The sequence below is a fragment of the Lithobates pipiens genome, unplaced genomic scaffold, assembly GCF_037356315.1.
Source record: "Lithobates pipiens isolate NorthernLeopardFrog02 unplaced genomic scaffold, aLitPip1_a1.2 Scaffold_16, whole genome shotgun sequence".
Lineage (NCBI taxonomy): Eukaryota > Metazoa > Chordata > Amphibia > Anura > Ranidae > Lithobates > Lithobates pipiens.
In genome coordinates, this window is record NW_027507748.1 from 6,633,950 (window position 1) to 6,646,997 (window position 13,048).

The 13,048-nt window shown below is 43.6% G+C and overlaps 1 protein-coding gene across 3 annotated transcripts in view; it reads left to right on the forward strand.

Moving 5' to 3' along the window:
* Positions 1–13,048, forward strand: part of LOC143981565 (uncharacterized) — a 93,932-nt gene that overhangs the window by 27,865 nt on the left and 53,019 nt on the right. For all 3 annotated transcript variants that reach the window (XR_013274321.1, XR_013274322.1, XM_077479517.1), the window contains exon 5: positions 1,312–1,383. Coding sequence is in view for 1 of the 3 variants with exons in the window: in XM_077479517.1 (XP_077335643.1) it covers positions 1,312–1,383 (72 nt within the window). In the remaining 2 variants the exon portion in view is untranslated. The remainder of the gene's footprint in view (positions 1–1,311; positions 1,384–13,048) is intronic.

Genomic DNA, 13,048 nt, shown 5'->3' on the forward strand with positions numbered 1-13,048 from the left:
CCTTTATGGAAGAGTGACAAGAAGAAAGACATTGAGGAAAGAAAGTCATAAGAAGTCCTGTTTGTAGTTTGTGAGAAGCCATGTGGGGGACACAGCAAACATGGGGAAGAAGGTGGGTGGAAGAGTGTCACCAGCACACCAGGATCTCCAAAACTGGGTCCAAAATTTTAATCACATAGTATCAAAAAAATAAATGGAAGCCACGTTTCGGAGCCACTCAGGGCCCCTTCATCAGGCATGTGACCACAAGCATGTCACATGCCTGATGAAGGGGTCCGGCTTAAAAACAATACGCTATGTGTGGGGGAAACTAACACTGCCCATCGCCCTGAACACACCATCCCCACCGTGAGACATGGTGGGGGCAGCATCATGTGGTGGGGATGCTTTTCTTCAGCAGGGACAGGGAAGCTGGTCAGAGTTGATGGGAAAATGGATGGAGACAAATACAGAACAATCTTAGAAAAAAACCTGTTTAGAGTCTGCAAAAGACTTGAGACCGGGACGGAGGTTCACCTTCCAGCAGGACAAGGAGTGGCAAAACTGGGTCCAAAATTTTAATCGCATAGTATCAGAAAAAATAAATGGAAGCCACGTTTCGGAGCCACGCAGGACCCCTTCATCAGGCATGTGACATGCTTGTGGTCACATGCCTGATGAAGGGGTCCTGAGTGGCACCGAAACGTGGCTTCTTTTTATTTTTTGATACTATCCGATTAAAATTTTGGACCCAGTTTTGGAGATCCTGGTGTGCTTCCTTCCTTCTCATGATTGCAGTCGCTTCCAGCCGTTGGTCATTTTCAGCACCCAATTTAACAGCGGACGAACAACAGGGCCTGGAGGACCAAGGCCGATCAGATAAGGCTTTGGCAAGGGCACGATTGAGCACCCAAGTAGGGTACCTACCTTCCAAAAAAAAAAAACGTCTGATACATTATCTCGAATTGTTAGTTTCTGTCATTATGCGTAGAACCCTTACAAAATGTGAAATGGGTAAGTTCTTATGCAGATGTGCCGGATGTGCACTATGGGAATGAAGCAGTGCGTTTCTGTCGGTGCGTTCGGTTTATGCCACCAAAAGAAAGCTCTGCTTGTGTGGGGAAGAAAAACAATATAAATTTTGTTTGGGTACAGCGTCGCACGACCGCGCAATCGCCAGTTAAAGTAGCGCAGTGGTGAATAGCAAAAATGGCCTGGCTATGAAGGGGGGTAAATCTTCTGGAGGTCAAGTGGTTAATAAAGTACAGAGGTTGCATGAAATTCTCTACATGATTTATTTATTTCTTTTTTTTTATTGTTTGGCATTTACAGCGTCTCACACAAAAGGCCCCTCACCCAGAAGCACCATACCCCCACTGAGGGTAAAACAAGCTGGAATGTCAGGTAAGTTATACACCCTTACATTACAGACAAAGCAAATAGTACCGCCCCCGAGGAGCACCAGAAGACACACCCTTCCGTCTATGGTATGCTATCAGGAAGGCTGCAGCCGAAACGCGCTGGGATGGTGTGAATCAACTGTTTTGTAACCTTTAAAGAATGTATACAAAGAGTCGCTGGCTAATATCTTTATACAAAGATAAATTACCCCCCAAAAAATATGGGACTTTTTGAGGCAACTTGATAAAGAAATCAAAATATGTATCGAAAAAATTTATAGAAGTATTATTAAAAACTAGTAGGTGCATACATCACCGCATAAAGTGAACGCACCAGTCTGAGCTCCGGCTTTCTCTTCTCATATCTCTTAATACATCAGTTGAGCTTGGGTGAGCTTTACCCACACCCCTCCCCCTCTACTCACACTTTACGGTGCCTTGAAAAAGTATTCATACCCCTTGAAATTTCCCTCATGTTGTCATGTTACATCCAAAAACTTATTTTACTGGGATTTTATGTGATAGGCCAACACAAAGTGTCACATAATTGTGAAGTGGAAGGAAAATGATACAAATAAATATGTGAAAAGTGTGGTGGGGGGGGGGGGGCATTTTTATGGCGCCCCCTTTACTCTGATACCCATAACCAAAATCTAGAGCAACCAAATGCCTTCACAACTCACCTAATTAGTAAATAGAGCCCACATGTGTGTCATTTGATCTCGGTATAAATACAGCTGTTCTGTGAAGTCCTTAGAGGTTTGTTAGAGGACCTTAGTGAACAAACATCATCACGAAGGCCAAGGAACACACCAGACAGGTCAGGGATAAAGTTGTAGAGAAGTATAAAGCAGGGTTAGGATATAAAAAAAAAATAATCTCCCAAGCTTTGAACATCTCACGGAGCTCTGTTCAATCCATCATCGGAAAATCGAAAGAGTTACCATGGACCTCTTGGCTGCTTCTCTCATGAATGCTCTCCTTGCCCGGCCCGGTCAGTTTAGGTGGGTGGCCATGTCTTGGTAGGTTTGCAGTTGTGCCATACTGCAAACCTACCAAGACATGGCCGTCCACCTAAACTGACCGGGCCGGGCAAGGAGAGCATTCATCAGAGAAGCAGCCAAGAGGTAAGCCATGGTAACTCTGGAGGAGCTGCAGAGATCCACAGCTCAGGGGGGAGAATCTGTCCACAGGACAACTATTAGTCGTCTCTCCACAAATCTGCCCTTTATGGAAGAGTGACAAGAAGAAAGACATTGGAGAAAGAAAGTCATAAGAAGTCCTGTTTGTAGTTTGTGAGAAGCCATGTGGGGGAGGGGGCAGCAAACATGTGGAAGAAGGTGATCTGGTCAGAGGAGACCAAAATTCTACTTTATGGCCTAAAAGCAAAAACGCTATGTGTGGGGGAAAACTAACACTGCCCATCCCCCTATACACACCATCCCCACCGTGAGACATGGTGGTGGCAGCATCATGTGGTGGGGATGGTTTTCTTCAGCAGGGACAGGGAAGCTGGTCAGAGTTGATGGGAAGATGGATGGAGACAAATACAGGACAATCTTAGAAGAAAACCTGTTAGAGTCTCCAAAAGAGTTGAGACCGGGGCGGAGGTTCACCTTCCAGCAGGACAACGACCCGAAACATCCAGCCAGAGCTACAATGGAATGGTTTACATCAAAGCATATTCATGTGTTAGAATGGCCCAGTCACAGCCCAGACCTAAATCCCATCGAGAATCTGTGGCAAGACTTGAAAATTGAATGCGAGGATCCCTCGCGATACCTAATGGACCAAAGTGAATACGTAATGCGAAAACAAGTGACCCTCAATAACTAGAACTGGCTGCAAAATTGAAAGCGTTCACAACACACATAATAATCAATGGAAATAAGGGGGGGGGGGTGATCTTGCGCATTAATGAATGGTCACAACCAGTAAATAATGAAGAAATACAAATAAATATATAGCTTCCTCTAATAATTATTATTCACTCCGTGCCATCACACGACTCTCAGAGAGTTTTTCCCCCCTGATGAAGTCACGTGTTGTGACGTAATGCGTAGGGCGTGGCCGGAGAGAGTCGCTTACCGGAATTGACGTGAGAAAGGCGTTAAAACGCTGCGTTTTTTTTTAAATCAAATTGCACTTTTAATGTTGCTTTTATGTAAGAATCCATTTGGCTTCAATAAATTACTCTTTGGTTTTAACTTACTATGCTATGGAGGGCATTTTTCTATTTGATTCCTATGCAAACTCTCACCTCTAAACGGTGAATATCAAGTCTCAAAGATATAGGAATATCCAGCCTTCAGGCTCCAAGCCACAGGATATGATGCTTCGCCCCAGGCTCCTCTACATGATGTGTGAACGGCTTCTCAGACACTCAAGGGGATACCGATATCCAAGCTCCAAACTAAAGGCTTCAAGCTTCCAATATAACGCTATGGGCTCCAGTTTGCATAGGAATCAAATAGAAAAAAAAAAAATGCCCTCCGTAGTGTAGTAAGGTAAAACCAAAGAGTAATTTATTGAAGCCAAATGGATTCTTACATAAAAGCAACAATAAAAGTGCAATTTGATAAAAAAAAAAACCTGCAGCGTTTTGACGCCTTTCTCACATCAATTCCGGTAAGCGACTCTCTCTGGCCATGCCCTACGCATTACGTCACAACACGTGACTTCATCAGGGGGGAAAAAACTGTATTGGCTGTTGGATGATCATATTTATACACTAGTAACAGGAAGTGGTTCGGTGGCCATTTTCTTGTAGCTGATGTCTGAATCAGACATTGCGGCCATTTTCTAAGTGATTCGGCAAGGTTTTGAAATAGAAGACCCTGAACACAAAAAGACAGCAAAGCTATTTTTTTGTGTTGTGTATTAAATTAATCGGCCATTTTTTTAAAATTATGTGAGGCCAGTGTTAAAGGGATATTGCGGCCATTTTCCAAGAGATACATGAATAGATAAGCTCAACTTGAAAAGACAATATGGCCATTTTCTTGTAGTTTCGATTAAATACGTCGGCCATTTTCTTGGAGATCAATGATGCATATACCAAAGTATTCCACATCATATGTATGTTTGAAAATATATAAAATAATTCACCTCTTCAAACTGATATTGCATCGGGATCATGCTTAACTCGATATATAAAATATGAATTAATTAATGGAAGTGCAAGGCATGACAAATATAATATAATGTATTAAATTAATCGGCCATTTTTTAAAAATTTTGTGAGGCCAGTGTTAAAGGGATATTGCGGCCATTTTCCAAGAGATACATGAATAGATAAGTTCAACGTGAAAAGACAATATGGCCATTTTCTTGTAGTTTCAGTTAAATACGTCGGCCATTTTCTTGGAGATCAATGATGGATATACCAAAGTATTCCACATCATAAGTATGTTGAAAATATATAAAATAAAATCACCTCTTCAAACTGATTTTGCACAGGGATCATGCTTAACTCGATATATAAAATATTAATTAATTAATGGAAATTAAGTGCAAGGCATGACAAATATAATATAATGTATTAAATTAAACGGCCATTTTGAAATTTTTTTTAGTAACGCCAGTGTTAATGAGCTATTACGTCCATTTTCCAAGAGATACATGAATAGATAAGCTCAACCTGAAAAGACAATATGGCCATTTTCTTGTAGTTTCGGTTAAATACGTCAGTGTAAGGTGAACCGGACCTCCACCACTAAAAGGCCAGTGCGGATACCCGCTCATGCTCGTACACATTGCACACGTGCTAATATTCATAAGCAAAGGACCAACATAATGCCCGCAATGCCAGTTCATCGCGCACGGATATGCGCACGTTGGTGCGCGAACGAGTGTGCATGTGTGCACGCGTGCGCGCGTGCACACAACAATTAGCACTTGCCGCCCCAGTGGCCTATTTAAACTGCTCTGTCACTGCAAACAAGTGCTGGATGGTCTTCAGATCCTTCCTGACCCACCAAGTCCTGATCCGTTGCTCCTGTTTGTTCGTGTATGACCCGGCTCGCCTTTGGACTTCCCCTCTGCTTGCTCCTTTACTCTGTTACCTGGTATCCTGACTTTCGGCCTGTTTATTGGACTTGATCTGCCTGCTGACTTGGTACCACATTGCCCGGCTGTTACCCGACCTTGGCCTGCCCTCTGGACTTGCTTTTGCCTGCTGATTCGGTACCCTGCTGCCCGGTTGTTGCTGACTACTGCTCTTCTTCTGGTTTCGCTTCTGTCCACGCTCTGGTTCCCAGCTGCTTCTACTTCCTGCTCCAAGGACCGTAACTGCCAGCTCTACCCACCTTCAGAGGGGACATCACAAGCCAGCTAACCGACACTCGTGCCACTCCTTGCCTTTACACTTTCTGTTCCCACCTTCGGGAGTAAGAGAGGCCTCTACCACATTCCAGTCTCCACCAGGTACATGATAGTCGGCCATTTTCTTGGAGATCAATGATGGATATACCAAAGTATTCCACATCATAAGTATTTTTAAAATATATCAAATAAATCACATCAAACTGATATTGCACATGACATGTTTATATATAAAATATCATACACCGGAAATGAAGTGCGAAGTGCAAGACAAATATAATATGACAAATCCAGTTAATAAGATTAATATTACATAGGTGAATAAATTAAAAGTTACTTAAAAAACAATTAAGGTCGAACTCTACATTCAAACCTTCAGGTGTGAATGTTCTCAATGTATATATCCATTTAGACTCTTTCTGGCTGATGGTTCTCACCTTGTGGATCCCTCACCATGACCTATTGTACTTTTCTATGCCCCAGAACTGGAAATGTGTGGGATCTTTATTATGAGCTAATGAAAAATGTCTTGATACATTGTGTTTAGGTAAACCATTTAATATGTTTTGGATATGTTCCGTTTTTAACGTTCTTTTGGTTCTTCCAACATACTGTAAATGACGGCTACATTGGAGAACATAGACCTCTCCCTCAGTATTACAACAAATAAAATCCCTAATCAATTTGAATTTGTATTAATGATTGAGCGTACCCTTTATCCTTGAATCTGGTCCCGATTAGCAACATTAATACAGAATCAAATTGAGAGGGAGCCACAAGGTGAGAACCATCAGCCAGAGATGGTCTAAACGGATACATACATTGAGAACTTTCACACCTAACGTAGAGTTAGACCTTAATTGTTTTTTTAAATAACTTTTAATTTATTCACCTATGTTCTATTAATTTTATTAACTGGATTTGTTATATTATATTTGTCATGAGGCCCCTGTTGATGACCGTTTGGGTTGAAACGCGTAGGGATGGCTATCTGAGAGTCCCATACTGCTTTCTTTTTTTTTTACGATTTTATGCTATTTTTATTATACTTTTGTGTTCTTTTTTTATGTCTCCTTGACTGCGAGATATTTTCCAATAAAACATTATTGGCTGATCTGCACTATATGGAGCACTTTTTGTGCTCCTTTTTCATGATATTTTCGGTACTGGTGAGAGCTGACGGGTTGGATTCTGAAGCTTTGGACATGTGTAGAGACCATCTGTGGCCGTGAACGTATCCCTGGGATCGGGACTGTGTCATCTTACTTAAAGACAACTATCCGGCACCTTGGTATCACATGCAAAAGACCACCATTTATGCGCATTTGACCCACTGCCAGATGGTATGTGGGTCCACCTCTGCTGGTAAGAGTACCTCATTGAGTATCCATATTATTGATGTTCTCCATGTCACAAGCACCACTCCCTTGTGCAGTCATCACCTCTGAGACACCACGGTTGATTCACATCTGGTATTAATTCCTCACATTGACTTATATTTTCCAGTTTTATATTAGTCATTGGACTTTAACTTGCACACTGCACTGTACTGTTCACTTTGTGTTCTTTATTTATTTCTTCATGGCTAATATAAGCCTCAGCGCTACACATTTTTTGTTGATATTATATTTGTCATGCCTTGCCCTTAATTTCCATTAATTAATTCATATTTTATATATCGAGTTAAGCATGATCCCTGTGGAATATGAGTTTGAAGAGGTGATTTATTTCATATATTTTCAACATACTTATGATGCGGAATACTTTGGTATATCCATCATTGATCTCCAAGAAAATGGCCGACGTATTTAACAGAAACTACAAGAAAATGGCCATATTGTGTTTTCCCATTGCGTTTATCTATTCATGTATCTCTTGGAAAATGGGCACAGTATCCCTTTAACACTGGCCTTACTACATTTTTTTTTAAAATGGCCGATTAATTTAATACACAACACAAAAAAATTGCTTTGCTGTCTTTTTGTGTTCAGGGTCTTCTATTTCAAAACCTTTGCAGAATCACTTAGGAAATGTCTGATTCAGACATCAGCTACAAGAAAATGGCCACCAAACCACTTCCTGTTACTAGTGTATAAATATGATCATCCAACAGCCAATCCAGTTTTCCCTCTGATGAAGTCACGTGTTGTTACGTAGTGCGTAGGGCGTGGCCAGAGAGAGTCGCTTACCGGAACTGACGTGAGAAGGCGGGTTTTTATAAAATTGCACTTTTAATGTTGCTTTTATGTAAGAATCCATTGGGCTTCAATAAATTACTCTTGATCACGAAGTCTGATTCAGACATGGGCTACAAGAAAATGGCCATCGAATCACTTCCTTTCTCTAGCGTATAAATATGATCATCCAACAGCCGATCCAGTTCCCCTGATGAAGTCACGTGCTGTGACGTAGATTACCAAAGAGTAATTTATTGAAGCCAAATGGATACTTACATTAAAATAAAAAAATAGATAAAAAACCACGGCGTTTGAATGCCTTCTCATGTCACTTCCGGTCCGCGACTCTCTCCGGCCACACCCTACGTGTTACGTTACGACACGTGACTTCATCGGAGGGAACCAGGTTGGTGTAGCCGGAGGGAGTCAAGGACCGGAAGTGACGTGAGAAGGCGTTCAGACGCTGCTTTTTTTTTTTTTTTATCAAATTGCACTTTTAATGTTGTTTTAATATAAGAATCCATTTGGCTTCAATCAATTACTCTTTGATTTTCACCGTTTAGAGGTGAGAGTTTCTGAGAACACGTAACAGTTGTGTGAAGGCACGGAATGAATAATAGTTATTAGAGGAAGCTATATCACCAAGGACTGATTTGTTTTCACATTATTTGGATTTTATTTGGTGCACCATCACCGCACATTTATTTATTATTTATTGATTGTTTATTGTTTGTGACCATTCATTACTGCGAAAATTGTAAAATATCTCAAGCTCTATCAGATTGGATGGAGAGCGTCTGTGATCAGCAAAGAAGAATGGGCAGAAATGTCCTCTCTAGATGTGCAAAGCTGGTAGAGAGACCCCCAAAAAGACTTGTAGAGAAAGGGGGTTCTACAAAGTATTGACTCCGGGGGGCGCCATACAAATGCCCCTCCCCCACACTTTTCACATATTTATTTGTATCATTTATCATTTTCCTTCCACTTCACAATTATGTGACACTCTGTGTTGGTCCATCACATAAAATACTAGACATGTGCATTCGTTTTCATCCGAATGCATTTTTGTCCGAATTTCAGCTATTTTCGTTTTCGTTTTAACAAACGATAACGAAAGCACAAAATCCGAAAAACGAAAGATCCGACATAAATAAATGCTTTATTTTCGTTTTCATTGTTACAACAGTTCGATATAGAATAGGAGATTCGACATGACTCTGACAACAATCTGTGTCTATAGAACCTGTGGTCGAATGTGCCTAACCTTACCTCTATTAGTCCAAGATTATATAGAGAAAATATTCGACAGAGAAAAAAGATTTGACAGAGAGAAAAGATTCTGCAAGTTACTGTCCTAAAAAGTGTTTGGGGACCCGGGTCCTGCCCCAGGGGACATGTATCAATGCAAAAAAAAGTTTTAAAAACGGCCGTTTTTTCGGGAGCAGTGATTTTAATAATGATTAAAGTGAAACAATAAAAGTGTAATATTCCTTTAAATTTCGTAGGGGGGGGGTTGTCTATAGTATGCCTGTGAAGGGGCGCATGTTTCCCGTGCTTAGAACAGTCCCTGCACAAAGTGTCATTTATGCAGGAAAAAAAGTCTTTTAAAATTACTCGCAGCTATTATGAATTGTCGGCTCCGTAATACAGAGAACACTCATTGAAAGTCATTGATAAAAAAATAAATAAATAAATAAATAAAAAAGCGTGGGGGTCCCCCAAATTCAATTACCAGGCCCTTCAGGTCTGGTATGGATATTAAGGGGAACCCTGCCTCAAATTTAAGAAAAAATTTGACGTGGGGTTCCCCCTAAATATCCATAACCAGACCCTTCAGGTCTGGTATGGATATTAAGGGGAACCCCGCGTCAAATTTAAAAAAAAAATTTGACGTGGGGTCCCCCTAAAAATCCATACCAGACCCTTTATCCGAGCACGCAACCTGGCAGGCCGCAGGAAAAGAGGGGGGGACGAGAGAGCGCCCCCCCTCCCTCCTGAACCGTACCAGGCCACATGCCCTCAACATTGGGAGGATGCTTTGGGGGTCTGTGACCCCTCAAAGCACCTTGTCCCTATGTTGATGAGGACAAGGGCCTCATCCCCACAACCGTGGCCGGTGGTTGTGGGGGTCTGCGGGCGGGGGGCTTATCAGAATCTGGAAGCCCCCTTTAACAAGGGGACCCCCAGATCCCGGCCCCCCCCTGTTTGAAATGGTAAGGGGGTACAAAAGTACCCCTACCATTTCACAAAAAAAGTGTAAAAAATGGTTAAATAAAACAAACACACTTTTGAAAAATTCCTTTATTAAAAATAAAAAAATAAAAAAAAGATTCCAGCGGTGGTAATCCACTCTTGCTATCCAGCGACGGACGATCATCTCTCCAGCGATGTCTCATCTCATCCAGCACAGCGAATCCATCCTTCTTCTGTCTTCGTGGAGGAGACACTGCAAGGATTGCCTGCCTGACGTTTCTTATATACGAAGGGCGGGGCCACCCGTCACCTGACCCCGCCCCCCTCTGACGCAAGGGGAAACCCGGGGTTCCCTGTGACGTATGGGTGACCCCGCACCCCTCTGATGTAACACAGGCAGGTTTCCGTTACATCAGAGGGGGGGGCCCCCATACGTCACGGGGAACCCCGGGTTTCCCCTTGCGTCAGAGGGGGGCGGGGTCAGGTGACGGGTGGCCCCGCCCTCCGTATATAAGAAACGTCAGGCCGCCGGAATCCTTGCAGTGTCTCCTCCATGGAGACAGAAGAAGGATGGATTCGCTGCGCTGGGTGAGTTGAGACATCGCTGGAGAGATGACCGTCCGTCGCTGGATAGCAAGAGTGGATTACCGCCGCTGGAATCTTTTTTTTATTTTTTTATTTTTAATAAAGGAATTTTTCAAAAGTGTGTTTGTCTTATTTAACCATTTTTTACACTTTCTTTGTGAAATGGTAGGGGTACTTTTGTACCCCCTTACCATTTCAAACAGGGGGGGGCCGGGATCTGGGGGTCCCCTTGTTAAAGGGGGCTTCCAAATTCTGATAAGCCCCCCGCCCGCAGACCTCCACAACCACCGACCACGGTTGTGGGGATGAGGCCCTTGTCCACATCAACATGGGGACAAGGTGCTTTGAGGGGTCACAGACCCCCAAAGCATCCTCCCAATGTTGAGGGCATGTGGCCTGGTACGGTTCAGGAGGGAGGGGGGGCCGCTCTCTCGTCCCCCCCTCTTTTCCTGCGGCCTGCCAGGTTGCGTGCTCGGATAAAGGGTCTGGTATGGATATTTAGGGGGAACCCCACGTCAAATTTTTTCTTAAATTTGAGGCAGGGTTCCCCTTAATATCCATACCAGACCTGAAGGGCCTGGTAATTGAATTTGACTTTCAATGAGTGTTCTCTGTATTACGGGAGCCGACAATTCATAATAGCTGCGAGTGATTTTAAAGGACTTTTTTTCCTGCATAAATGACACTTTGTGCAGGGACAGTTCTAAGCACGGGAAACATGCGCCCCTTCACAGGCATACTATAGACACCCCCCCTACGAAATTTAAAGGAATATTACACTTTTATTGTTTCACTTTAATCATTATTAAAATCACTGCTCCCGAAAAACGTCCGTTTTTAAAACTTTTTTTTGCATTGATACATGTCCCCTGGGGCAGGACCCGGGTCCCCAAACACTTTTTAGGACAGTAACTTGCAAATTAGCCTTTAAAATTAGCACTTTAGATTTTGAACGTTGGAGTCCCATAGACTTTAATAGGGTTCTAAAGTATGCTATATACTAGCTCCATCGAATCTTCTTTATACATTCGACAGACACCATAAGCCTTCCAAGACAGATTCGACTGTAATTCATGTGGATTTTCAGACGAATGCAATTTTTGAACGAAAAACGAAATAAATAAAAACGAATTTCGGGATTAACTAAATAAATTAAGTTTTCGGACGAAAACGAAATTCCGAAACAAAATATTTTACCCTGCACATGTCTATAAAATACCAATAAAATACATTTACGTTTTTGGATGTAACATGACAAAATGTGGGGAATTTCAAGGGGTATGAATACTTTTTCTAAGGCACTCTATTCTGTGGGGACCACCACCCATAACTGATCCCATCACCTTCTTCCAGGCAGGATAAGGACTTCCTGCATGGGAGGGGGGTCATACAGCAGAGGACTTCCTGCGTGGAAGGGGGGTCATACAGCAGAGGACTTCCTGCATGGGAGGGGGGTCATACAGCAGAGGACTTCCTGCGTGGGAGGGGGGTCATACAGCAGAGGACTTCCTGCATGGGAGGGGGGTCATACAGCAGAGGACTTCCTGCGTGGGAGGGGGGTCATACAGCAGAGGACTTCCTGCATGGGAGGGGGGGTCATACAGCAGAGGACTTCCTGCATGGGAGGGGGGTCATACAGCAGAGGACTTCCTGCGTGGGAGGGGGGTCATACAGCAGAGGACTTCCTGCATGGGAGGGGGGTCATACAGCAGAGGACTTCCTGCGTGGGAGGGGGGTCATACAGCAGAGGACTTCCTGCGTGGGAGGGGGGTCATACAGCAGAGGACTTCCTGCATGGGAGGGGGGTCATACAGCAGAGGACTTCCTGCGTGGGAGGGGGGTCATACAGCAGAGGACTTCCTGCGTGGGAGGGGGGGTCATACAGCAGAGGACTTCCTGCATGGGAGGGGGGTCATACAGCAGAGGACTTCCTGCATGGGAGGGGGGTCATACAGCAGAGGACTTCCTGCGTGGGAGGGGGGTCATACAGCAGAGGACTTCCTGCATGGGAGGGGGGGTCATACAGCAGAGGACTTCCTGCGTGGGAGGGGGGTCATACAGCAGAGGACTTCCTGCGTGGGAGGGGGGGTCATACAGCAGAGGACTTTCTGCATCCCCTTTTACCCCGCTAGACCTGCCAGTCATTTGGAATGCTATGGAAGCCAGCTGTGGATGTTATTCTAAAACTTCTGGTTTCAGCGTTATAATAGTATCGTGCCACACCTGTGACTGGGTGAACTGGGCAAGGCTACCTTTAAGATGGCTGATGTCGCCAATAGAGAGCCCCTTGATAACGTCCTATTGGACGAAACGCGCTGAAGCGGAGTTTCTGGGTGATGACGTCACGCCGCTGCACCATCCTCGGGTCAGCGGCGGCTTTCTATGTGAGTC